Source organism: Bos indicus, chromosome X, assembly GCF_029378745.1.
Source record: "Bos indicus isolate NIAB-ARS_2022 breed Sahiwal x Tharparkar chromosome X, NIAB-ARS_B.indTharparkar_mat_pri_1.0, whole genome shotgun sequence".
Lineage (NCBI taxonomy): Eukaryota > Metazoa > Chordata > Mammalia > Artiodactyla > Bovidae > Bos > Bos indicus.
Genome location: NC_091789.1, coordinates 98,048,300 through 98,076,180, shown reverse-complemented (window position 1 = coordinate 98,076,180; position 27,881 = coordinate 98,048,300). Strand labels below are relative to the sequence as shown.

The 27,881-nt window shown below is 42.0% G+C and overlaps 1 protein-coding gene across 1 annotated transcript; it reads left to right on the top strand.

The window, feature by feature from the left end:
* Positions 1-1,586: 1,586 nt before the first annotated feature.
* Positions 1,587-24,811, top strand: LOC139181030 (P antigen family member 3-like). Its single transcript, XM_070783745.1, has 5 exons — positions 1,587-1,845; positions 20,262-20,341; positions 20,815-20,953; positions 21,368-21,493; positions 24,697-24,811. Exons 2-5 carry the CDS (start codon positions 20,270-20,272, stop codon positions 24,705-24,707), a joined length of 348 nt encoding a protein of 115 aa, XP_070639846.1. The 5' UTR covers positions 1,587-1,845; positions 20,262-20,269; the 3' UTR covers positions 24,708-24,811.
* The last annotated feature ends 3,070 nt before the right edge of the window (positions 24,812-27,881 follow it).

Sequence of the window (27,881 nt, the reverse complement as noted above, 5' to 3'; positions counted from 1 at the left end):
GTGGCATTAGTAATAAACACCTTACTTTAGAAAAGGAGAGATATACCCATCTGAATGCAGAGTTTGAAGGAACAGCAAGGAGAGATAAGAAACCTTCCTCAGTGATCACTGCAAATAAATAGAGGAAAACAATAGACTGGGAAAGACTAGAGAGATCTTCAAGAAAATTAGAGATACCAAGGGAACATTTCATGCATATATGGGCACAATAAAGGACAGAAACGGTATGGACTTAACAGAAGCAGAAGATATTAAGAAGAGGTGGCTTAGAATACACACAAGAACTATACCAAAAAAAAAAAAAAGATCTTAATGATCCAGATAACCATGATGGTGTGATCACTCACCTGGAGGCAAAGATCCTGGAGGGTGAAGTCAAATGGGCCTTAGGAAGCATCACTATGAACAAAGCTAGTGGGGTAGCTTTTTCACTGACTTCATGGACATGAGTTTGAGCAACCTCTGGGAGTTGGTGATGGACAGGAAGCCCTGCCGTGCTGCATGCCATCGGCTCACAAATAGTCAGACACCACGTAGCGACTGAACTGAACTGAAGTTGTTTATGGTAGCCTATAGCTAAGCAAATAACTTAAAAATAGTGGGAAAATCAGTAAAGAATTTAAAATGGTACACTAGAAAATACCCATTTAATGCAAAAGAAAGCAGTAACATGAGGACCATAGAACAAAATGACATGAGACAGAAAAGTATATTGGCAGATGTAAGTCTGTATCAACATTAAATGTGAATAGATAAAACAATATGACCACAAGGCAGACATTGAGACCAGTTTAAAAATAAAAACAAGATCAGTAAAATAAAAAAAAAATATATATATATAAATAAAATTCAGCATCCAAAAAAAAAAAAATAAAGACAAGATCCAACTGTATGTTGTCTACAGAGGACACAGTTTAGAGCCTAAGATATGTAAATTACCATGTATGTGAGTGTGTGTGTGTGTGTGTTCAGTCGCTCAGTTGTATCCAACTCTTTGGGGCCCCATGGACTGTACCTGCCAGGACCCCTGTTTATGGAATTTTCCAGATGAGAATACTGGAGCGGGTTGCCATTTCCTACTCCAGGGGATCTTTCAAACCCAGGGATCCTACCTGAGTCTCCTGCATTGGCAGGTGGGCTCTTTACCACTAGCGCCACCTGGGAAGCCTTATATGACCCAGCAATTCTACTCCTAGACAATTTTATCCAAGAGAAATGAAAACATGCTCACACAGTGGCCTGTACTCAAATATTCCACACATGTATTCATAGTAGCCACAGGTAGAAACAACCCAACTATTCCATAACTGGTATACAAATGAAAGAAAAGCAAAAGAGTATACCTGTACAAAGGAATACTACACGGTAATAATAATAATAAAAAAGAACTAATGCATGCAACAGCAAGGATGTGTCTCAATGCCCAGCATAGATAAAATGCTTTCAATGTTCTCTGTGACGACAATGATCCCCATAGAGATGTAATCTTCAGTTTATGAAGACTTTTTTCTGAATCCAAAATTGCTGCAATCTGTGGGGTTTTCACCCTAACCTTGCCCTTCTGCCCTTTTCAGATCCTCCTGGAATGGTCCACAGACATCTACATCTGCTGTTACCCAATCCCACCAGCAAGGGGCGCAGGAGATGAATCAGTTCTGTCCTGTGATGTACCACTGAGGAGATGCGGTAAGACCACCCACTCTGAAAGGTACCATTGGGAGAGGGCGTGTGACAACAGAGAGAGGGTCCCCTTACACCGCGTCGGCGGCACTCATGGCGCCCCTGGGCCTATCCCCATTTGGTCCTCTTCATCTTCCCACTGCTTTCGAATCGGAGTGGACACAGGTATTAAGCAGAAACTTTCTTCGTCTCGTTTTCAATTCCACCCCTTCGTTGGTGGGACGACTACGGAGCCAGAGACTGGCTATCGGTTTGGTTGTGGCGTCAGGGAAGCGTTCTGGGGAGTGATTGGCCACCGCGTGTTGCCGGCACTGTGGTCGCAGAACTGGAACTGAGGGCGGGAGGCGCCTGTGTACGCGTGCGCCTGCGTTGGCGTGCGCAGCTTTTCAGAGCATACAATTTTCCTCCGAGTTTTATTGCTTTTCCGAAAGGGGTCTAAAGCTGCCCTGGTTAGTGGCGAGGTTTGGCGCAGTCTCTGGCTGTGCATGGTGATGGCGTTTCAGTCTTGTTCAGCTCTCGCTCAGTCTGGATCCTGTGGCAAAGCAGGGTCATTCACACAAATGCATGCAATTCATGTCCAGGGAGAGGTCCCTGAGTTTGCTGTCTCTCCCTGGAGAATAACCTGTATCTGGCAGCTTGGGATCGTGTATAGCTACGTGTGACAACACAGGTGCTGCTTGGGTACATTTGATCTCCATGAGCCTTTGGGCGGGGTTGTGAGTGATGGGATATTTGATCTGAGTGGATTTTGTGAACCATACTACAAAGCCTCTAGGATGTGTGCCTGTATACCGGGATGTGCATCTTTGGAGCTTGCTGGCTTTTCAGTCCCTGGGTGAGAGATCTCTGTGTAGGCGTCTGCACCCCAGAATGTGAGATCACTGAGCTTTTGATTCTGGGTCTGAAGTTGTGATGCCTCTGTGCTGCTTTAAGGATGGGTCAGTGTAAAGGTGTAAACTATCAGCTGCTTGTGGATCTATGCACAGGTTGCAAGTTTTTCATTTGTCTGGAAACTTTATCTTAAGATTATATGATGTTCTTGGGTTATTAAAACTTCTGTCTTTCTGTTTAGGGGGTTTTGTGTTAGGTCGGTAAGTGTCCCAGTGGTTTGGGAGTCAGTCTCCATGATGTGAAGTATCTGTGCAGTTCTCATTTGTTTCTGTCTGGAAGACTTTGGTCTGTTTGGAGGGTCTCTGTCACAGTGTGTATGGTTATGGTCTCAGTTGTGTTTGAGGGTCTGAGACTCGTGTTGTGTGCTCTCTGTGCAGAGATTCAGTGAGCTCTTTTTGGTGTCTCTGGGTATCTATCTGAGCTGTTTGGAGTCTTTGTGTTAGATATAAAACCCCTTATGTTCTCGGCTGTGGGGGCTCTGTCTGGGAACTGAGGATTTGGAAGCTGGCAGATATGATTCTGAAGCCTGGAACCTGACATGCTGACTGTGTTGTTGAGTGTATCACTTGTCTCCTGAAACTCAGTTTGTATCATAATTAATACAATGGGGCCAGTGACCATCTTGGAGGGTACCTGTGCATGTTAGCAATGTGTGTAAAGGGCCTGGCTCCAGACTCTCCTTCCGCAAATGTTTTCTGAACACCTGCTGTAGACCTGAGCACTACTGGAGGAGTTTGGGACAGGACAAAACCAACCAAGTCTCTCATTTCATAGACTTGGTGGTCAGTAAATAATCAAGGGTGGCAGGAGCTATGAAGAAAGATATTGCTAGATCAGGGGGAAAGGTGTATGTAGGTATGATGTTATTATTTTATTCAAGATAATGAGGGAAAGACTCCCTGAAAGATGGCAAGTAAGCAGAGATCTGGAGGAAGTAAGGGAGCAGGCTGTGGGGTTACCTAAGGGAAGAGCATTCCAGGCATAAGGAACAATAAATGCAACAGTCCTGGCATGGAAATCTACTTGGCGTGCTCCTGAATGTCAAGGAATCCTGTGATGTGCTGTGTTTGGCACATAGCTCTCATTGAAAGGCGCCTGGTGCTGCTATTTCTGTTTCTCCCCCAGTTTGTGGTCTTCTGCATTTCTTAGATGAAGGACTCAAGGCTCCAACATGTGCCCTGCACCTTTTCTCTTACCTATACTTGAAATTAAAGTGAAACCTTCTGGTCCATCATGAGAGACAGAGAGCTTCAGTGTACCAGCTACAGGGATGATAGCATCCACGCTGAATCTCAGCCAAGCAGCGGACATCAGTTATAATCATGGGATTATGAGGCATGGGAATCACGCCTCAAAACATTGCTCCTCTTGATGGAGGGCAGGGCTTAAGAAGGAGAAAGGAACTGAGGCAGAGGAGAGAGGCAGGAAGGGGAAGCTGGAGGACAATGAGAAAACAAGTGGTTTCATCACATTGCTTGGATTTGGCCCATTTCACCTTGATGAAATGATTGAACTAGGAAATGTGGAATCTGTAACCTATTTCTTTCCTGATATTGGTAAGTTTTGTCTTAAGTTATCTTTTTTTTTATTCTTGTGGGTGGAAACTTATGATTTCATATTGACCTTTTGAAAGAGCCAGCTTTGGGTTTTGTTGATTATCTATATATTTTTTCTAATATCTGTTCTGATCTCTATTTTCCTTATTTTGCTGACAGTCTCACTACCAAAGGGGTTTAATAAAGTCCCCGAGAGTTTCCCAAGTATAGTGAAATCTCACAGATTCTAGGGCACTGTTGTAGCCGCACTGAATGAGATTCACTGAGTGTAGATCATGGAATCTGCACTTTTTAAAAGAATTCCTCAGTTCTGATTGACATGGACAACTTTTCTAGGCTCTACCAGAGCAGAGGCATGGTCTTATTTTGCCAACTGCCATGCTCTGTCTTCATTGAGAGCATGTGACAGGGGTTTCCTGCCTTCTCTGATGCCCAAACCCAAGACCTCCAGTCTAGGAGACTCACTGACATGCTGTCTGCTGTTCTGAGGAGGCTCTTGTTTGTAGACCATCGTTGCTACAAAACATCCTGATTCCAGTCTTGTCAAGCCTCCATTTGAAAGATTTCTGAAGAAATCGGATTTCCATTTAGTGTGCATTTCTATGATGTAAGATCAATTTTTGTTATGTGGTAGCTGTTATTCTACATATTTTGCTGTAGCCGTTGGATCTTACCCTTGACTGAATAAATAAATACACCCAGAGTTTTCCACAGTGTGTCTAGACCTGTGGCTCCCTTACTGCTGGGTGACACTGAACAGGTTATGTAGCTCCTCTGTGCCTCATTCCTCTTTTAACCACATGGAAACACTAGCTTCAATTAAATTTAACTACTTCATGGGGCAGTGTAGACCACTGACCGTGTTAAGACATGAGAAATTGTCAGGACAGTACGTGCCATGTGGTACGTTCCAAGTCAGTTCTAACTGTTGTCATTACTGTTGTTAATATTATTGCTGTTCCACATTTCCCTGGAGATTGTTCCAGAGACACAATGTCAAGACCACCTTTGACACACTGCATGGACCTTGCACTATCATTTCAGGCCTTTCAGGGCCTCAAGAATGGAGTGTATGAGGTATGAGGGGGGGTTTTTGTTTTTGTTTTTGTTTTTAGCACAGTGAGTATCCTGCTCTTCTTATGGGGATATTGTGAAGCTTAAAGGAAATATTTGGGTTTCATCATGTGCTCGTATGAAAAAGTTTAGTGAATATTCTATGTGAAGTTAGGCGTCTAATGACCTCTTCATAGGATTTGCATCATGACGGGAAAGCAAGTTACCACTGGACAGTTATAGAACATGAGTATATAAATTTTAAAAAACATTGCCCAGGGAAATTAAAAGGCCAAGAAACCTTATCACATGGCCTTTTTTTGCCATTATTTTTATCAAGTCTAATTCTCAATCAAATCTGAAGATCTGAATCTGATGAAGATATGAAAATGTTAATAGTCAAACGATCATCAGTAATGCTTTATTTCTTGTGTAGTTTTCACATTTCCAGTTTTGTTGTGTTTCTTATTTCTTCCACTAATACTCATGATTGTTTAATCCAAGGGTGATGATATGGATATTTTCCAAGGTAAATCATGAGGAGATATTCAGCTGTGTTTTGGGATGCAGAGTCTGAAGACAGGGGCACAGATCAGAGACGACACAGATCAGTTGGGATTGGGGAGGTAAAGGCATGGGGGCAGGGACAGGGGGATATGAGTAGAAGCAGAAACGGAAGTGAAGAGAGAGCTCACCCTTCTGGATCGTGCTTAGCTCTCCATATGTACACAATGTGCATATGTACTCCATATGTACTCAAAAGTCTTTGAGTACTCATAGCAAAATTTAAGGTGAGCATTTTTAATGCTATCATCCCTTTCTGCAGTTGAGGAGCAGAGACACACAGATGTTAATGGGTGAATGCATTTGCACAAAGTCACCTAGCTGGCAAGAGCTGAGTCAGATTGGTGCCCAGGCCAGAAAGAAACAGACAGGCGTGGTATCTGACTCCCAGTCTGGAATACAGTGCAGTGTCTAGTCTACTGTGGGTCAGAAGGCAGATCAACATGTCCATCCGCATGAAACACTATGATGGATCTGCATGTGGATTGAACACAGTTTCTCCTAAGTGCATGAAAGTCTGTGGGGTGTCATGTCAACATGCAAAAATCACAGAGAACAGTTCCTAGTCCATATCAAGCTCTAAACATGTATTTGCCGTGACAGACATTAGTGGAGCACCCTCATCATTCTGGAAAGTAGCATAACCATAGAAATAATGTAATGATAAACAGAACAACAAATACAATATCATGAAGACATTACCTCGCCCATCTCCTAATTTTCTTAAATGCTGATTTGACCTGAAATGCAATAGACCACGTGTTAAATTTTTTTTCTCTTAAGTGTGACATTCTAGATAATTTCCAAATAACATTTTATTAGTATTTTAATTTGTTGTATCTTCATTGTTACATAGGCAGTTTTTCTTTTTTTTTTTTTTTTTGGTTTTAATTTTATTTTATTTTTAAACTTTACATAATTGTATTAGTTTTGCCAAACATCAAAATGAATCCACCACAGGTATACATGTGTTCCCCATCCTGAACCCTCTATTATAATTGAAAGATGGACTTTCTGAAAACTCGTTCTCTTCAGGTATCTTGAGGTTTCAGCACAAAAAGTTGTGTTGGTATCCCTGCCAGGTGAAAACCCAATCGGCACACTGAAGTCAGAAGTATGATTTTTGGTACAGTAGGTAGGGGGCTGTAGGGGAGGAGAGAGGTCCTGATGGAAGGTTAGCTAAGCCTGCAAGTGTTGTGAAAAAGGTTACTGACTCTATAGGCCCAAACCAAACAACAAGTCACAGGTCCCTAGGAAGACACTGGTGTTCTATCCACATAAATGTCTGTGTTAGGACTTTCAGACCATTGCTCTTTTGGCTCCCATGATGCAGTGGGGCAGCTTGTGACACTTATAACACAGTCCTGCTTTGACTCAGGCTGTGGACGAGAGTCACAGCCTCCCCTGCAGCACCGCCCCTTTTGTGGGTGATCTGGAGCCCTTTTTGTGATGTCTGGGAGTCGACAGATTCTGACGGCAAACGAGGAAGAAAATATATAGTGCAGGGCGTACATGCACCGTCCTTGATAGAGATGCAGCTGCAGCTTGTTACAGTAACCAGTTGGGGATGAGAAGATTTGATTTGGTGACTCAAAGAAGAAATGTGGAAGTGAACTCAATGCAAAGGGAGAAAACATATTAAGAGTGGCTAAGCAGCTACAACTCCCATTTTAGTAGCAGGCAGGGTGCTCCATTACTGTTGTGAGAAGGCTCCGTGCTCTGAGCTCTGGGAGGGAGTGATGAGTGTTCTAAGGACCCGCCATCAACCCTAAGCAGGGGACGCTGAGTGTGTAAAGAGATAAGTCTGAGCCTTTAGCACTGACAGACAGAGAAAGCTTAGCCCCGTTGAGAGTGGGGCTGTGGCACCTTAGGGAAACTCAAAGGTAAGGTGGTGGTGGTGGTTCATTTTCAATCGCTCAGTCGTGTCCGACTCTTTTCACGAGACCCCATGGACTGTAGCACCCCAGGCTCCTCTGTTCTCCACTATCTGCCATTGTTTGTTCAAATTCATGTCCGTTGAGTCAGTGATCTGATAGAGCCTAGATCTGATAGATAGAGTGCCTGATGAACTATGGAATGAGGTTCATGACATTGTACAGGAGATAGGGATCAAGACCATCCCCATGGAAAAGAAATGAAAAAAAGCAAAATGGCTGTCTGGGGAGGCCTTACAAATAGCTGTGAAAAGAAGAGAAGTGAAAAGCAAAGGAGAAAAGGAAAGATATAAACATCTGAATGCAGAGTTCCAAAGAATAGCAAGAAGAGATAAGAAAGCCTTCTTCAGTGATCAATGCAAAGAAATAGAGGAAAACAACAGAATGGGAAAGACTAGAGATCTCTTCAAGAAAATCAGAGATACCAAGGGAACATTTCATGCAAAGATGGGCTCGATAAAGGACAGAAATGGTATGGACCTAACAGAAGCAGAAGATATTAAGAAGAAATGGAAAGAATACACAGATAAACTGTACAAAAAATATCTTCACGACCCAGATAATCACGATGGTGTGATCACTGACCTAGAGCCAGACATCCTGGAATGTGAAGTCAAATGGGCCTTAGAAAGCATCACTATGAACAAAGCTAGTGTAGGTGATGGAATTCCAGTTGAGCTATTTCAAATCCTGAAAGATGATGCTGTGAAAGTGCTGCACTCAATATACCAGCAAATTTGGAAAACTCAGCAGTGGCCAACAGGACTGGAAAAGGTCAGTTTTCATTCCAATGCCAAAGAAAGGCAATGCCAAAGAATGCTCAAACTGCCGCACAATTGCACTCATCCCACACGGTAGTAAAGTAACGCTCAAAATTCTCCAAGCCAGGCTTCAGCAATACATGAACCGTGAACTTCCTGATGTTCAAGCTGATTTTAGAAAAGGCAGAGGAACCAGAGATCAAATTGCCAACATCTGCTGGATCATCAAAAAAGCAAGAGAGTTCCAGAAAAACATCTATTTCTGCTTTTTTGACTACGCCAAAGCCTTTGACTGTGTGGATCACAATAAACTGTGGAAAATTCTGAAAGAGATGGGAATACCAGACCACCTGATCTGCCTCTTGAGAAATTTGTATGCAGGTCAGGAAGCAACAGTTAGAACTGGACATGGAAGAACAGACTGGTTCCAAATAGGAAAAGGAGTACATCAAGGCTGTATATTGTCACCCTACTTATTTAACTTATATGTAGAGTACATCATGAGAAACGCTGGGCTGCAAGAAACACAAGCTGGAATCAAGATTGCCGGGAGAATTATCGATAACCTCAGATATGCAGATGACACCACCCTTATGGCAGAAAGTGAAGAGGAACTAAAAAGCCTCTTGATGAAAGTGAAAGTGGAGAGTGAAAAAGTTGGCTTAAAGCTCAACATTCAGAAAACTAAGATCATGGCATTTGGTCCCATGACTTCATGGGAAATAGATGGGGAAACAGTGGAAACAGTGTCAGACTTTATGTTTCTGGGCTCCAAAATCACTGCAGATGGTGACTGCAGCCATGAAATTAAAAGACGCTTACTCCTTGGAAGGAAAGTTATGACCAACCTAGATAGCATATTGAAAAGCAGAGACATTACTTTGCCAACAAAGGTTCGTCTAATCAAGGCTATGGTTTTTCCTGTGGTCATGTATGGATGTGAGAGTTGGACTGTGAAGAAGGCTGAGCTCCGAAGAATTGATGCTTTTGAACTGTGGTGTTGGAGAGGACTCTTGAGAGTCCCTTGGACTGCAAGAAGATCCAACCAGTCCATTCTGAAGGAGATCAGCCCTGAGATTTCTTTGGAAGGAATGATTCTAAAGCTGAAACTCTAGTACTTTGGCCACCTCACGTGAAGAGTTGACTCATTGGAAAAGAGTCTGCTGCTGGGAGGGATTGGGGGCAGGAGGAGAAGGGGATGACAGAGGATGAGATGGCTGGTTGGCATCACTGACTCGATGGACATGAGTCTGAGTGAACTCTGGGAGTTGGTGATGGACAGGGAGGCCTGGTGTGCTGCGATTCATGGGTTCCAAAGAGTCGGACTCGACTGAGCGACTGAACTGAACTGAGTCGGTGATGCTATCTAACCATCTCATCCTCTACTTCCCCCTTGTTTTACTCAACAGGCATTACAAGATTCTCGAAAAGCTCTATCAGCTCTTAAGCCTGAACAAATACAAATTAAAAAGGTGGTTTTACAAAACAGATTGGCCTTAGATATTCTGACAGCTGCACAAGGAGGAACTTGTGCCATTATTCACACCCAGTGCTGTACATATATACCTGATATGAGCACTGCTGCTGCTAAGCCACTTCAGTCGTGTCTGACTCTGTGCGACCCCATAGACGGCAGCCTAGCAGGCTCCCCGGTCCCTTGGATGGAGAATCCCAGGGCAAGACCACTGGAGTGGGTTGCCATTTCCTTCTCCAGTTCAGGAAAGTGAAAATTGAAAGTGAAGTCGCTCAGTCGTGTCCGACTCTTCGAGACCTCATGGACTGCAGCCTACCAGGCTCCTCTGCCCATGGGATTTTCCAGGGAAGAGTACTGGAGTGGGGTGCCATTGCCTTCTCCGTGACATGAGCACTAATGTTACTCATTTTACTAAACACATGAACAAGATGATTCAGGCTATGGATGCTCCTGAAGCCTCAATTGCCTCACTTTGGGACACGTTAACTAGTTCCCCATGGTGGAAAACTATCTTGATTACAATAATTCTGATTGTTCTGTTTTTGCTGTGTGCTCCCTGCACCTGTAACTATGTAGCTGGATTTGTTTCTAGTCGCATGAAGGTTTTTAAGTTGCAAATGTTTGCTCAGACTCCTGCGCCTGCTGCAGCTTCCTCCAGCTACGATTTGGGACCCCTGGATCAGAGACCCTCAATATGAGGGTTAGGACAATATGTTGCCTCACCAATTTTGGGACACTGCCCCTTATCAGCTCGGAAGCAGTTATGGAATGAAAATGATGCCCCTTTCCCTAGGCAACATAATTCTCCTAAAGGAAAAGAGGGGAATGAGAGCGTAACAGGCAGGAAGGCCAGGGGTCTCCAAACAGAGGAAATAGGCTGCAAGTGTCGGACACTTTTTTCTCTCTCTCTTAAGCGGCAGGAGGAAACAAACTAGTGTTATATTTTTTCCCCTTCTCTATACAAATATAAAAAGAGATTTCTCTTAAAATTTTGAGTTGCCATAATGACACCTGCTTCCACCTGAACTTAAGTTTTCTCAAACCTTGGGCTAGCCAATGCATTTTTCTTATGGAAATGCTTGTCTTAAGCTATGTTAATGTTTTATGCATTTACCCTAGACTCTGTCTTTAAGGTGGTTCTGCCTAAAGGCTCAGAACCCACTTGACAAACCAGTATGTTAAACTCATACCTTGTTCTCCTAATCTACGTTAATGAAACTATATACTTGTATGGAAATCTGCCTTTCTTCAAGATTCAAGTCAATCGTTTTATGGCCCAGGATGACTCACCTGGCGCCAATGTTATCTCAAAATGCATGTTGTGGGTGAGGGGCCTGGTGCCATTCTCTGAGTTTTGAGACATTGCCTTTCTTTAATTAGCAGACTGCTAGTCGCTATATAACATCCAGCTAAAGACTAGCAGGGGGCACTCTTTCTGCCCCCTCTATGTCAGAAGCTTTCTCTATCTCTTTTATACTTTAGTGAAACTTTATTACACAAAAGCTCTGAGCGATCAAGGCTTGTCTCTGGCCCCGGAATGAAGTCTTCTCCTCCAGAGGCCAAGAATCCCACCGTCTTCCATGGTTCAGCAACAACCTTTCACTGGGAAGGATTGAAGGCAAATGGAGAAGGGGAAAGTAGAGGATGAGATGGTTAGATAGCATCACCAACTCAACGGACATGAATTTGAACAAACTATGGCAGATAGTGGAGGACAGAGGAGCCTGGGGTGCTACAGTCCACGGGGTCTCGTGAAAAGAGTTGGACACGACTGAGTGATTGAAAACGACCTTGAGAATCTATCGGACAGCAAGGATATCAAAACAGCCAATCCCAAAGGAAACCAACTGAATATTCACTGGCAAGGCCTATGTGGAAGCTGAAGCTCCAATACTTTGGCCACCTGATGGGGTCGCACAGAGTCAGACACAACTGAAGCGACTTAGCAGCAGCAGCAGCAGCAGCAGCAGACATTAGACGTCCTTTTTCAGGAGGTAGCCATATAACCTCATATCATCCCATATTTGATAAACGTCAGGTAAAACGCCACTAGATCTAGACCTATTTACCTTATGTGTAGCGAAATAGTCATTAAACCAAGACAATGTATAATCAAAATTAAAAGCCACGTTATGTCCGTAGTGAAAGTACAAAGTGTCGCACCAGTCCATCTTAGGGTTGTTAGATGTCATCAAATTAAGAAGAGGCATCACATGCGATTGTTGTCGAAGGTATTCACAGACTTGGAGATAGTCTTTTCCTTGAAATGGAGGTGTACACCATAGGAAGCCTTCCACTGATGAAGAAGGGAGCACTCTGCAGACCCAGCAGTTACACTGATTGTGGAATGCAGCATAGGAGTGAGCCCAGGACAGGAAGGCATTGTCTTGAGGATCAAACGGCAAACTCAGGATTTTTGGAGTCAGCAGATGTAGGCTCACACTGATTATCATGTCCATCTGAAGAGTACAAAGTCAGAGCATAGAAAGTAAAGACATAAAATGACGTGACTTAGTTCTGGTCAGGGTGCCACCTCTTAAACTCGAGTGTGATGCACCCATGAATCAATTCCTGGCACTTTGACAGCTGTGGGAGAAGAAAGAATAACCTGGTAAGGGCCTTCCCAGAGGGGTTCGAGGGATTGGCCCCCAGATCCCAGTGTTTTTATCAGGACCTCAGTTCCTGGCTGAAATAGAGGCTTGCTTGACTCAGAAGCTGAGTCAGGAGTCACCTTCTGGAGTTCCATTAATGCCTGTTGAAAAGCTGAGAGCTGAGTTACATAATTAGTTAATTCTAAGGGTTCAGGGTCTATAACAAGGTCTGTGCATAGGAAAGGCCTTCCATAAATACATTGAAAGGGGGAAAGCCCCTCCTTCTGGGGGGCAGTCCCAGCCCTCATTAAAGCTATGGGTAGAACTTTAATCCAACTGTCCTGTGTCTCTTGAGTTAATGTGCACAGATGTCTTTTGATAATGTCGTTAGCTGTTTCAACCTTTCCTGAGGGTTGGGGTCTCCAGGAACAGTGTAAGTGATATTCTATTCCTCGAGCGTCAGACATCCCCTGAGTTAGAGCCGCTTTAAAGGTGGAGCCATTGTCACTCTGAAGCCTCTGTGGCAGCCCAAACCTGGGGATAATTTCATGGATTAAAATTCTTATAACCTCCTTAGCCTGTTCACTACGACAGGGAAAAGCCTCAATCCAGACAGTAGAAGTATCCACCCAAACTTGTGAGCAAGAATATCCATTAGCTTGTGGCATATGAGTAAAATCAATTTCCCAGTCATCTCTAGGATATTTTCGATTTTGTTGTAATCCAGATTTTGCTAGCTTTCCAGTCTTTGGGTTATTTTTCTGAAAAACTTAACATCTTTTGATAATGTCCTTTAAATTTTTCATTACATTTCTACCTTCAAACAAATGAGAAGCCATCTGGTAAGTACTCTCTTGAGAAACCTATATGCAGGTCAGGAAGCAACAGTTAGAACTGGACATGGAACAAAAGACTGGTTCCAAATAGGAAAAGGAGTACGTCAAGCCTGTATATTGTCACCCTGCTTATTTAACTTATATGCAGAGTACATCATGAGAAATGCTGTGCTGGAGGAAGCACAAGCTGGAATCAAGATTGCTGGGAGAAATATCAATAACCTCAGATATGCAGATGACACCACCCTTATGGCAGAAAGTGAAGAGGAACTAAAAAGCCTCTTGAGGAAATTGAAAGAGGAGAGTGAAAAAGTTGCCTTAAAGCTCAACATTCAGAAAACGAAGATCATGGCATTTGGTCCCATGACTTCATGGGAAATGGATGGGGAAACAGTGGAAACAGTGTCAGACTTTATTTTTTGGGGGTCCAAAATCACTGCAGATGGTGATTGCAGCCATGAAATAGAGAGGGTAACAGGCAGGAAGGCCAGGGATCTCCAAATGGAGGAAATAGGCTGCAAGTGTCAGACATTTTTTATCTCTGTTAAGCGGCAGAAGGAAACAAACTACTGATATTTTTTCCTTCTCTTTACAAATTTCAAAGGAGGTTTCTCTTAAAATACTGTGTTGCCATAATGACACCTGGTTTCACCTGAAGTTAACTATTCTCAAACCTTGAGTTAACCAATGCATTTTTTCTTATGGAGATGTTTGTCTTAAGCTCTGTTAATGTAGTATGCATTTACCCCAAACTCTGTCTTCAAGTCTGTTCCACCTAATGGCTCAGAACCTACTTGACAAACCAGTATGTTATACTCAGACATTGTTCCCCTAATCTATGTAAATGAAACTATTTGTATGGTAATCTGCCCTTCTACAACATTCAAGTCCATCATTTTATGGCCAGGGATGAATCCTCTGGTGCCAAGATTATCCCAAAATACATCTTATGGATGAGGGGCCTGGTACCATTCTGAGTTTTAAGACATTCTTTTCTTTCATTAACAGACTGCTAGTGACTATATATAATATCCAGCTGAAGACTAGCAGGGGGTACTCTTTCTGCCCCCTTCTGATGCCTATGTCAGAAGCTTTCTCTGTCTCCTTTATACTTTAATAAAACTTTATTACACAAAAGCTCTGAGTGATCAAGCCTCGTCTCTGGCCCTGGAATGAATTCTTCTCCAGAGGCCAAGAATCCCAGCGTCTTTTCCTTCAGCAACAACCTTTCAAAAGTAAAAGACGCTTACTCCTTGGAGGGAAAGTTATGACCAACCTAGACAACATATTAAAAACAGAGACATTACTTTGGCAAAAAAGGTCCGTCTAGTCAAGGCTATGGTTTTTCCAGTAGTCATGTATGGATGTGAGAGTTGGACTGTGAAGAAAGCTGAGGGCCGAAGAATTGACGCTTTGAACTGTGGTGTTGGAGAAGACTCTTGAGAGTCCCTTGGACTGCAAGGAGATCCCACCAGTCCATCCTAAAGGAGATCAGTCCTGGGTGTTCATTGGAAGGACTGATGCTGAGGCGAAGCTCCAATACTTTGGCCACCTCATGCGAAGAGTTGACTCATTGGAAAAGACCCTGATGCTGGGAGGCATTGGGGGCAGGAGGAGAGGGGACGACAGAGGATGAGATGGCTGGGTGGCATCAGCGACTCGATGGTCATGACATGTGTTTGTGTGAACTCCAGGAGTCGGTGATGGACAGGGAGGCCTGGCGTGCTGCGATTCATGGGGTCACAAAGATTCGGACACGACTGAGCGCCTGAACCGAACTGAACTGACCTGAAGTACTCTCTACAGCTAAACGAAATCTCTGGTGTAAACCCTTAAGAATTTTCCATTGAGTATTTTCAGGAATTATTAATCGTCCATCCTCAGACTGTAGCCATCCTTTATCAGTAATCTTTGCTCCTCTTTTCTCATATCTTTCTAATTCTTCCTCACTATATTGTGGGTTTTCCTGCTCCAGGGGACCTGTCCAGATCAAAGGCATCTGCAGTGAAGGGGTTTCCTAAAGTGCTGCTTTTCTGGTTTGACAGTCAGCCAGCTGATTACCTTCAGCTACTTTACTCCCATCCCTGCTGTGCCTTTTGCAATGCATAATGGCTACTCCTTTAGGACAATATATAGTAGTTAAGTCTCTGGATCTCTCTGAAATGCTTAATAGGTTCTCCTGTTGTCCTTTTAAACTGTCTTTCCTTCCCCATTGCAGCATGAGCCTGTAAAGTCAAATAAGCATACTTAGAATCAGTGTAGATATTTGCTCGCTGCCCTTTGCTTAACTCTAGAGCTCGGGTCAGGAGAAGGCGATGGCACCCCACTCCAGTACTCTTGCCTGGAAAATCTCATGGACAGAGGAGCCTGGTAGGCTGCAGTCCATGGGGTCGCTACGAGTCAGACACGACTGAGCAACTTCACTTTCACTTTTCACTTTCCTGCATTGGAGAAGGAAATGGCAACCCACTCCAGTGTTCTTGCCTGGAGAATCCCAGGGATGGGGGAGCGTGGTGGGCTGCTGTCTAGGGGGTCGAACAGAATTGGACACGACTGAAGCGAGTTAGAAGCAGCAGCAGCAGCAGAGCTCGGGTCAGAGCCACAAGTTCCGCTACTGAGCACTGGTTCCCTGGGGGAGAGATTTTGCTTCTAAAACCTGTTCAGCAGTCACCGCGGCATAACCTGCATTACGCTTCCCATCCTGATCACCAGCATCAGGGTCTTTTCCTGTGAATCAGCTCTTCCCATAAGGTGCCCCAAATATTGGAGCTTCAGCTTCAGCATCGGCTCTGCCAGTGAATATTCAGTTGGTTTCCTTTAGGATTGGCTGTTTTGATATCCTTGCTGTCCGAGGGATTCTCAAGTGTCTTCTCCAGCACCACAAACCGAAAGCGTCAATTCTTTGTCACTCAGCCTTCTTAATGATCGAACTCACACATCTGTACATGACTACTGAAAAAGCCATAGTTTTGACTATACGGACCTTTGTCGGCAAAGTGATGTCTCTGCTTTATACTATGGTGTGACATGGGCTTCCTTGGTGGCTCAGTGGTAAGGAATTCGCCTGCATGGGTGTACCTATGGCTGATTCTTGTTGATGTTTGACAGAAAACAACAAAATTCTGTAAAGCAATTATCCTTCAATTAAAAAATAAATAAAGTGGCAAAAAAAAAAAAAAAAAAAAAAAGAATCTCCCTGCAATGCATGAGATGCAGGAGTCATGGGTTTCACCCCTGGGTTAGGAAGATGCCCTGCCATGCCCCATGGGAGGAGGGCATGGCAACCCACTTAAGTATTCTCACCTGGAGTATCCCATGGACAGAGGCACCTGGCAGGCTATGGTCCATGGAGTCATAAAGAGTCAGACACGACTGAAGCAATGAACATGCATGCATACTAACTTTGTCACGGTTGTTCTTCCAAGGATCAAGTGTCTTAATTTCATGGCAGCAATCACCATGCACGGTGATTTTGGAGCCTCCAAAATTCAATCTGTCCGTGCATCCACTTCCCCCCTTCTGTTTTCCGTGAAATGATAGACTGGATGCCATAATCTTATATTTTTGAATGTTGACTTTTAAGCCAGCCTTTTCACTCTCCTCTTTCACCCATATCAAGAGGTTCTTTAGTTCCTCTTCAGTTTCTGCCGTTAAAGTGGTATGATCTGCACATCTGAGCTTGTTGATATTTCTGCCAGCAACCTTGATTCCAGCTTGTGAGTCATCCAGCCCAGCATTTCCCATGATGTGCTCTGCATGTAAGTTGAATAAGCAGAGTGACACTATACAACCTTGTCTTACTCCTTTCCCAATTTTGAACCAGTCCGTTGTTCCATGTTTTATTCTAACTGTTACTTCTTAACCCTCATACAGGTTTCTCAGGAGACAGGTCAGCTTGTCTGGTACTCCCATCTCTAAGAATTTTCCACAGTTTGTTGTGATCCACACAGTCAGAGGCCTTGAGGTAGTCTAGTCAATGAAGCAGAAGTAGATGTGTTTCTGGAATTCCCTTGCTTTCCCCATGATCTAACGAAGGTTGCAATTTGATCTCTTGTTTCTCTGCCTCTTCAAAACCAGCTTGTATATCTGGAAGTTCTCGTTCCATATACTGTTGAAGCCTGGCTTGAAGGAGTCTACTAACCGGAGGCTTCAGAAATATGGGACAATCTAAGCTTGAGAAATTGGAGCGTATGAATGAAGCCCAATAAGAGAGAGAAGAAGGGGATTCTTTCCATGTTGTTAGCAAGCTGGACAAGGGCTAGAACATACTTTCAAGTTCTTGTGTAGGACAGTAGCCTTTATCTAGAAAGTCATAAACAGTTCTGCAAATGTAAGAGAGAGAGGGAGAGGGTGGTGAGTGGGAGACAGGCACCCTGAGTGGATGTGAGAGACCCGTTAGAAGGGGGTTGACAATAAAATTGAGGGGAGCTTTGGACTAGAGCAGATGTGGTGGACATGGGAAAAAGTCGATGCATTAGACATTTTTGAAGTAGAATTGACAGAACTCAGCAAGAATATTGACTTGAGGTGAAGGAGAGGGAATTGTAAACCTGGTTAAGACCAAGTTTCTGTGTCCTGTCATAAGGGTACAAAGGTGTCATGGGGAATCCTGGAAGTTGGCCGGGTCTGGGAAGAATTTCAAATAAGATTTTTATGTTTATGAGCTCAAGGTCTAGATGGATACAATAACCAGTATTTACATACTTAAAAGATCCTTTTCCTTTTTTAAAAAAGTGAGAAGTATTGAGATATAATTTATATACAATAGAAGTCAATGCTTTAAAGCATTACCATTTGTCGAGTTTTGACATATGCATACCATTGTGTAAATGCTACCACAATAAAAATGTAGAAAACGTCCCACTCGTTTGAAAATGCTTCCTTGGGCTATTTGCATTCAGACTCCTTCCTCCAGTCCTATACCCTGGCAACTACAGATATATTTCTCTGCCTATAGTTGTGCTTTTCCAGAAATCCATTGACATGAAACCATATAATACATAGCTTTCTGTGTCTGACATCTCTCATTGGCACAGCTGAGATGCATCCTTGCTGTTACATGCATTAGTAGTTCCTTTTCAAATGACTGTGTAGTGTTCTTTTGTACGAGTATACTCTTTTGTTTTTCTTTCATTTTTATACCAGTTGTTGAATAGTTGGGCTGTTTCTAGTTTTGGCTATTAGGAGTACATGAGTAGAATATTTGAGTAAAGGTCCTTGTGGGAACATGTTTTCCTTTCTCTTGGGTAAATTTAAAACTCCTAGGAAGTACGAAAATTCCTGCTATAATTGAAAAAGAAGAACGTGCTACTGGAGAAGAGTGCAGAAATAGCTACAGAAGGAATGAAAAGGCTAAGCCAAAGTGGAAACAATGCCCAGTTGTGGATGTGTCTGGTGGTGAAAGTGAAGTCCGATGCTAAAAGAACAATACCGTATAGGAACCAGAGGTATATTCAGAGAAACTAGTTACCAGTTCAGAGATTTAAATGTGCAGTGCACCAAGCAAAAAGTGGAAACAGAGGCATCTATTTATGTACTTATTCCATGGAAGTGAGTAAAGCCACTGGGAGTATGACAGAAAACCCAGAAGCAGAGAAGGAAATGGTTCATCCAAGCATGCATAAAAATAGATATTTAAAAACGTAATATCTATTTCTGTCATGACTGTCTTTCTGAGACACATTCTCCACTAAGGGTAACCTGGGACTACCTATCACCACAGTTTGTGGATGCATAAGAAAGACTGCAGTGGAAGGAAAAAAATACACTCTTCAAGCCCCTTTTTCATCCTCCAGAGACCCTGCGGTTCCAAGACTCTACCTCAATGGCAGGAAAACCGCAACCTGCACTGCACATGCCCAACTCAGTGAGCATGCGCAGTGTGTGCGTGCACATCCGTTGCTGCGCATGCGCCTTGGTGCGCATACGCCTTCCTGATCGTTCTGTGAGGAGCGTTGGGCCTGAGACGGGTCTGTTTATTCAGTCCCGGTTCTTTCTCACTACTTGAGACTCACCAGGTAGGTTCACAGGTCTGTCCTGTCTGGAGTTTAAGTATGTGTGCGTGTGAGGGGGAGCCAGCGAGTTTCGGGCGGGTCGGGCAGTGAGATCTGGGGCCTTTGAGGAGGAAGGCCCTCAAGGTAGTCATCTTTCTCCTCACAGGTGTCCCGACGCCATAGTTCTTGCCTTGGTGGCGGGAGAGGAAGGGCAGTGGGCAGAGGAGGGCAGGGGGTAGGATGATGGTGGGGGGAGACTTGGGGGTGCTATTTGAGATATTTGGTTCATTGGGGCCCTGGAACTGACGACAGAGCACAGAATCTGGGGCCGGCAGTGGGACCTGGGCAGGGGTTGGGGTGGGCGATTAAGGAAAGGCCTAGAAACCGGACCACAGTGGGGTTGTGACTGTATTGCGGGTTTTGTGGTAAGGTGCCAAGAGAGAAGTGGACCGGTTGCTCTGTATGCAGCCTCACCTCAGCCCCAGACACTGAGAAAATCGCCATAGTCATGCTGTAAAGACTGAGCCTTTCTTTGTGTTCCAACTGAATTCCAAGGGAGTTGGGGAAAATAGGTCTGGTGAATAGGAGTGTGACATGAGCAATAGTCCTGAGCTTTTGAATTCCTAGCAGTATTTCACTAAAGATCTTTATGATGGAGAATTCTGTTGTGAAATCAAACGTCCTCACAAAAATTCAGCCTTCTTGTGTACCTTAAGGTGATTTCTCTGCCAGCTTCGCAAAGACACAAATGGCTTTGCAAAAGACTGTATTTGGTGTAATTGAAATGCTTGTACAGTCATACTTAACCAGAGTTTTCTTTTGAAAGTATTCACATTAAAAAAAAGTAAGTCAGCATAAGGTCATAAAAGTGATCAAATATAGCTGTACTCTTAAATACATTTTCCAAATCACAATATTCTGCTTTCAGGGAGAAATATGAGTGGGCAAGTGGCATCAGCATTGGGACCTACAAAGCAAGATTGCTCCCAGGTGGATGAACCTGTGGTTGTGAGTAACCTTACCATTTGGTGTTTTCTATTAGCACAAGTTTATTTTTGAGAAAATGTTAAGTAGTACAGATGCGGTGATAAAGGTCTTCGATGCTGATAAAGGGTGACACTTTGTCTTAGGAAGTAACATTGATCCAGATATATTATAGTCTGGCGTTGCCTGGATGATTATACTGTTAAATTCCCTGGAAATGTGCCCAGTGACTCTCTCCTCCTGCTTATTAACAACAGGCTGCATACTTCCATCCCAACATAGATTTAAATAACTTCCAAAGTCTTTCTGGGTAACTCTCATTGGGAGCTAACTCTTCTCTGTGGGAAGAGTAACTTTATTAAAAGTAAGTACGTAGAATTCTGTTGGGAAAATGTTGTTAGGTTTACTTATGATCAGATATATCTATGTATTATGTATATTTACGCTATTAGATGTATTAACAACAAAAGTTTTTATTTGCATGCACACTCTACTAGGACCAGCAACCCAGTGTTGAGCAACCTCAACAAGAGGAACCACCAGCTGAGATTCAGGATATCACACCTAGAAAGGAGGAAGTACATGGAGAGGATCCAGTGAATTGTGATGAAGAAGAGGAGAAGGATCCCTTTGAAGGTAAAGTGTATCTGTGTGTCATGCCTTAAGACATAACGAGTAAGAAGAGGAAAGGAAACATTAGAAAAGGACTTCAGACAGTTCCTAAAAAACTGAGGAGAGTATAGTTTGCAGGTCAGTGTGGTCGCTCAAATTTTCCCTTGTTTTCAAGACAAAGAGAAGGGGGCAACTAAGGTGTCTGAGGACAACCCTGGAAAAGGAAAATGGTAATAACAATCGGAAAATTCTGCTTTCCTTTTTCTCCAGCAAAACATTCCCGGAATAATGCTCCTGAGGTTCTTATTCATCACATTTTTAGCATACTAACCTAAGGCTTTTAATTCATAACACCGAGGGAATGAATATCATCATTCCCTTGTTTATATTGTATGCTTTACAGCTGAATTGATGCTTTTTTTTTTTTTTTTTTTTAAGATTCTGGCCTGGAAGCTGATCTCCAGCAATTGGCTCTGGCAGAGACTGGGAGTGAAGGTGGAGATGGTCCCGATGTCAGGGAGGAGTTTGCATCAAATATAGAGCCTGTTGAAATGCCAGAAGCAGGTATGTCGTCCATTCAGAAAGTAATTTATGTGGTTTCTGTTTTTCAGAATATTATATCTTTACTAATATAGACAGAACATTACTATTATTTTAATAACAGAGTTCCCATATTCTTTGAAAGAAAGTTCAGACCCCAGATGCCTGAATGCCTGACTTAAAGACTTTCAAATAAACAGACAGGATCAAAGCCATATCGAATTGAAAATAGGAAACGGTTTTTTTCTCTTGAGTATAAGTACTTTAAGCAACAGCTAATAATTTTCAGGTTCTTTTATAATTTCTGCTTGTAGCCAATATGGAATGCATTTGTAATAAATATCAGTTTATATGAAATAAGCTTAGGCATCCAAGTAGGTTCTAGTACCAGCTTTAGCATAATGTGTGTGATTCTGTGAAATCCCTTAACTTCTAAACTCAACTTTACTCATGTAAGTTGTGAATTCAGAACAGATACACGAAGATGCTGATTTTTCAATGCTAACTTTGCATTCTCTGATTCTCTTTGATGGAAAGCATACAAGAATACTCTGTTTTGTATGATGTATTTATCATAAAATATCATCGAGTCAAATTATAACAGGGGAATTGAGATTTCATTTTCTGACGGGGGACACATGTACACCTGTGGCTGATTCATGTCAATGTATGGCAAAAACCACCAGAAGATTGTAATTAGCCTTCAATTAAAATCAATTAATTATTTTTTTTATAAAATGAGCCAACATTCTGCTTGATGTATGTTAAATTCTCTCAAATTCTGAATTCTCTAGCTCTTTAAAAAATAGTTGCATTTTAAATCCTTTCCCCAGGGAAGCATGAAATGACTGAATAATAAAATGGCCAAAAGGCAGATGTGAGTAAGATACATCTGCTAAGCACACTACCTGCCCCCACGTTTGTTTTGTTTTGTTTTTTTTTTTGGTGGGGGGGAGGTTGCTTATTTTAATTGGAGGATCATTACAATACTATGAAGATTTTGCCATATACCCCACTCTCACTCTTAAAGAACTAATAAAAATCTGAGCCTCATGATATAATCATCTCTTAACCGTATGAAGTATGTTACTTTTCCTCTTTGATACATGAGTTTAAAAAGTTTTGAAAGCCAAAAATTGTAACTCTAGTTCTTCCCGTGTAATCAACTTACTATCTTTCACATACCTGTTTTCCAACTTGCTGACAATAAATTGCATGGTTCTGATTTTAAAGAAGGAACTTCATAATTAGGGCAGATTTTACTATGTATTAGCCTTCTAAATACTTTCACTTTACATTTTTTTTTCCATTCCATTTGAACAATTAGATGAAAATACAACTTTCGGACGACTTTCAAGTAACTAGAGATCATGATTAAAATGTTCTCATGGAAAAATCTTATCCCTAAATATGTGTGGTATTTAAAAAGAAAAATACATAAATTACAAGGTACATAAATACAAAATCCTACATCCAATATAAAACGTAAGAAAAAGAGCAACAGAATAAACCTAAGGGAAAAAGAAAAAGATACTTATTAAAAGACAGGTATGAAGTGTTAGGAAGAGGAAAATAAACTCAACTAATAAATAAAGACAACGTGCTAGTTTACATAGATTTTAACATATATATATACACACACACACATTTTTCAATATTCTTTTCCATTGTGATTTATCACAGGAGATTGGACATTAGTTCCCTGTGCTGTATAGTAGGACCTTGTTGTTTATCCATTCTGAATGTAATGGTTTGTATCTGCCAACCCCAAACTGCCAATCCATTCCTCTAGTTTACATCATTGTGAAGCAAATGGACAAAGCCCAAGTACACATAATTAGAAATATGAACAAGACACTGCTGCTGCTGCTGCTAAGTCGCTTCAGTCGTGTCCGACTCTGTGCGACCCCATAGATGGAAGGCCACCAGGCTCCCCTGTCCCTGGGATTCTCTAGGCAAGAACACTGGAGTGGGTTGCCATTTCCTTCTCCAGTGCATGAAAGTGAAAAGTGAAAGTGAAGTCGCTCAGTCGTGTCCGACTCTAGCGACCCCTTGGACTGCAGCCCACCAGGCTCCTCCATCCATGGGGTTTTCCAGGCAAAAGTACTGGAGTGGGGTGCCATTGCCTTCTACACTAACCGTTAGTATAGTACAGAATTAAAACAATACAATCTGAAACTCAAATATTTTCAGAATATTGATGAAATGGCTAGTAGGGTAGAAAAACATATTATTTAACATACCCCACAGTAACTAAATAACTAAACATCACAAATACCGTGGATGAACTTTTGAAATTGGTCAGAGTTTTCTCTCAAAAGCCATTATCATTTAGAAACAAAAAATTTTGCTTTTCCAGATTTTCTTTCTCTCCTACTTGCTTTACTCTCTCACTCATACTACCTCTTGCTCTCCCTTTTCTTTTCTCCTTTTTTTCTTTCCTTTATTTTTTTTTTTTTGGTGTGGTTGTGAGAAACAGTCCTTTTTCTGCTTCACATTTTGATGTCACCATGTCACCAGTGATAGTAATGACTTAAAATTAGTGTCACATATAATGTATTATACCAACTGGAATGCTTTCCAGGGTGAAAAGAAACATTTAGAATTACATGAGGGCCACAGGTAAAAAAGGGGACAAATGTTTAACCGACTTAAAACCACCATATCAGGGATAAATTAGAACAAATGAAAATTTCTGCAGTTTTCCACAGTAGAGAAGAAACAAATGTAATACTGGCCTTTTTATTTACTTCACTTAAGCAGTAACAGAGAGAACAACTGTTTAGCTATCCTATATTCGGAATATTATTTCAAACCAACGCATTTAAATGATACTTTTTTGGGATTTTTTGTTTCAGTTTTTGTGTATTTTGTTCTCCTTTAGGGTGCTTTTTGTTGTTAGATATTTTACTGAATGTGTACACAGTTTTGCCTTCTACTGAAAACTACCTTCTGATAGGCTCCATTGATTTCATTTCTTCTGAACTCAGTGTCCTTCTTTTCTTGTATAACTAGGAAGAGTAGTGTGTTTTTAAAAATACTGGTAATGTGCCTGAAAACTCTATAAAATCTCTATAGAGGATTAACTGAAGGTAAGCCAAAGGGTCGCCCTTAGTGTTCCTGTTTTAGTCCATTTTATAAAACTACAACTGCAGTGAACTTTGTATACCTCTCCTGTCATCAAAATAAAGTTCTGCTAAGTAACTTTTTTAATGTTTATATTATAGGTGAAGGGTAACCATTTGCTTGAAAGAAGATAAACTGAAACCATCTATGCTGTTCTTATGATGTGTATTTGACTATTAAATTTAGGTCAATAAAGTTTCGTTTTCTACTTGCACATTTTTTGTTAAATTTATCCGTGGGTATTTAATGTTATTGAAAATTGATGGTTTGTGATTTTTATTGTCTAGTTGAGGCTGTCTGTAGAGATAGAATGTCTATATATAGATTTTCTGTCCAACAATTCCTCTAAATATGCATATTAATTCCACAAATTTAGATCTAGATTATTTTTGCTTTTCAAAATATACTATTTGAATATCAACAGTTTCTACTGGCTTAAACCTTAAACCTGTCCTCATTTTTCAACATTGAACAAACCTGGGCAGAATAGTCTTGACTAAAGCAGGTGATAATCAGCTTTTTTCCCAATAGGAAATGAAAAATCTACTCCATTTCAACCTGTTTACGTTGCTTTTTTGTAGATATACTTTATCAGAGTAAGTTCCATTCTATTCCTAGTTTGCTGTCTTGAATATAGATTAATTTTCATCAAACACTTATATTGCATCAATTGTGATGATCATAGAATTGTTTTCCCTCCATTTTTCTATTAATGTGGTGAATTGCATTGGTAACCTTATACATTTAAACTACCCTTGCACTTCTAGGGTTAAAAAAATTGGGTCATAACATATTCTTTAGGTGTAATCTACATGTTAATGCATATACATACATATATATACCCACACATAAAAAATTCATAAAAGCCTTTGGTCTTCTCTTGAATAAATGGGTTTACAAAATGTGCCACCCAAATCTCATACGGTGTCCCTGATGAAATCATTGACAGAGAAACATTTTTAAAAACTTAATATATTTGTATTGTCCTATAGAGAAATGGAATGCCAAAGCCATTGTTAAAGGTTGTAGGGAGACAGGAAAAGAACTGCTGTCAAATTCCATGGCAAATGGCACAGCATATCTTTCACACATTTCTGACTTGCCTTCCAACTTTTTTTGGGTGCAGGGAGAGAGCAGCCACAAACATCTTTTCTTCTCCATGACGTCCTCCATTGGCTTGATAGTCACGAGATCTCAGAAACCCTCCAGTTGTCTGTGAGTGTGTGTGTGTGAACCACTTAGTCGTGTCCAACTCTTTGCAACCCCACGAACTACTGTAGCCCGCCAGGCTTCTCTGCCATGAAATTTTCCAGGCAAGAATACTGGAGTGGATTGCCATTCCCTTCTCCAGAGGATCTTCCCAGCCCAGGGATCGAACCCTGGTCTCCTGCAGATTCTTTACCGTTTGAGCTACAGGGAAGTCCTCCAGCTGTTTGATTCCTCCCTTATATCCTTTTTATTAACATAATAACAAAACGCTTACATCTCTGAGCCCCCATCTGCATCCTCATGCACCAAAAAAATATATTTCTGCAACAAAGGACCTATTCAGACTTCACTCTGCTTAGCGAATAACAGGGGATTATAAATAGCAGCTGTTGTGCCCTTATAGAGGTATGAAAATCCAGGTCCAAAAGGATTGAAAATGGGAGGTTCAAATCTACCATTAGACAGTATCCCATCTTAACAAAAAGTATGTGAAAAAGCCCCTAGGTCATGGAGCTGTCTGACAAGATTAGATCCTAGCTAGAAGAAAAGGGAAAGGAATGAGGGGAACTTCGTGAGACAAAATGACTTGAGTCTTATCTGCTCTGTCTCCTTATTGGCTATGACATGACATAACTGGGCTTCCCTGGTGGCTCAGATGGTAAAGAATCCACCTGCAGTGCTGGAGACCTGGGTTTGATCCCTGTGTTGGGAAGATCTCCTGGAGGAGGCCACGGCAACCCACTCCAGTATTCTTGCCTGAAGAATCCCCATGGATAGAGGTGCCTGACGGACTACAGTCCATGGGGTCGCAGAGTCAGACACAACTCAGCGACTAAGCACAGCACGTGACATAACTAAGAGTATCAGTACTGGCTCTGACACATACTGAGTGAAGGTGAGGAAGGTATTTACATCCTTTGGATCTGTTTCCCCATTTCTAAAATGGAAATTACAATTTTACACTAAATATTTGTTATGAAGAATAAACAAGATAACGTGAAGTAGGCATTACACTGCAAATGGATTTGGCTTATTCTACTCCATTTTTTCATTTAAACATTTACCTTTACAATTACAATTCTCTCACAAGTGATACAGATTTTGAATTTCAAGTAGACTATAAGGTTAACTTTTAAAATGAATTGGACTTCAGAAACATATTTTGTCTAAATAAATATATTTATTCAATAGCAGATTCAATAGCTGGTATCAGACATGGCATCCATTCTAAGGTTGGTTTGTTAATGAGGACTGACAAGGCTACCCTAAGTCATAGTATGTAATGAAAACTGTGCTCCTTGCTGTGTGTGATGACAAAGAAAATAAGCCAGTATTCTGGTCACACAACATCACACAACACCAGACTCTGTCACGTAGTCAGGCAGCCAGTCCCTAAGTCACAGCGCAGGAGCTACAGGGCCTCAGGGCACCACTGTAGTTGTTAGTTTGGCTTGTCACCTTCTACGGGCTTGGCCAGTAAAGAGACAATGAACCCGAATGGATTCAGATTCTACCTTACAGACAGTGCAGAAGCAATATGACCCTGGTGTCAGTTACCTTGTCCCTAGTCCCGCGGTTTGCCACTGAATTGGAAGGCCTCAGTAACAGGCACTACAGGTGGTGGGTCTCTGCCAGGAAGGAGCCCGCAGTTGTGCCCTATGGCAATGAGCAGCTGTGTAGTCCACAGCTGTACTCAGCTGGGGCTAGGCAGACCATCCTATGTTCAACTGAAACCACAGGTGGATGAGTAACAACTTTGTGTCACCTCCAGCTGGATGAGGAGGCAGGTGAGAAATGGCCTCATAGCAGCTCTTCATCAGGCTGCTTATCTCCCCTTGCTGCAAGAGCAATCAGGAGGTTCTCTGCCAAGATTCAAGTCAGCCTGCAGTTTAGCCTTGCCTACGTAGCCTAAGTGGGGACATGCAAGGGCACCAGGGCACCAAGACAGAGTCACACTCCTACAGTGTCTGGAACAAGACACAAGGCATTATGTATGGTGCTACAAATATGACACCTATATACTGACTCCTACATGGAGGAGATGCTTTTCCTGTCAGTCATTAAAAATATTCCTTCA

Coding starts and splice junctions, on each gene's coding strand:
- LOC139181030 (XM_070783745.1), top strand. CDS start 20,270: ATGAGTGGGCAAGTGGCATCAGCATTGGGACCTACAAAGCAAGATTGC. Junction 20,342..20,814: donor AGGTGGATGAACCTGTGGTT/GTGAGTAACCTT, acceptor ACACTCTACTAG/GACCAGCAACCCAGTGTTGA. Junction 20,954..21,367: donor GGAGAAGGATCCCTTTGAAG/GTAAAGTGTATC, acceptor TTTTTTTTTAAG/ATTCTGGCCTGGAAGCTGAT.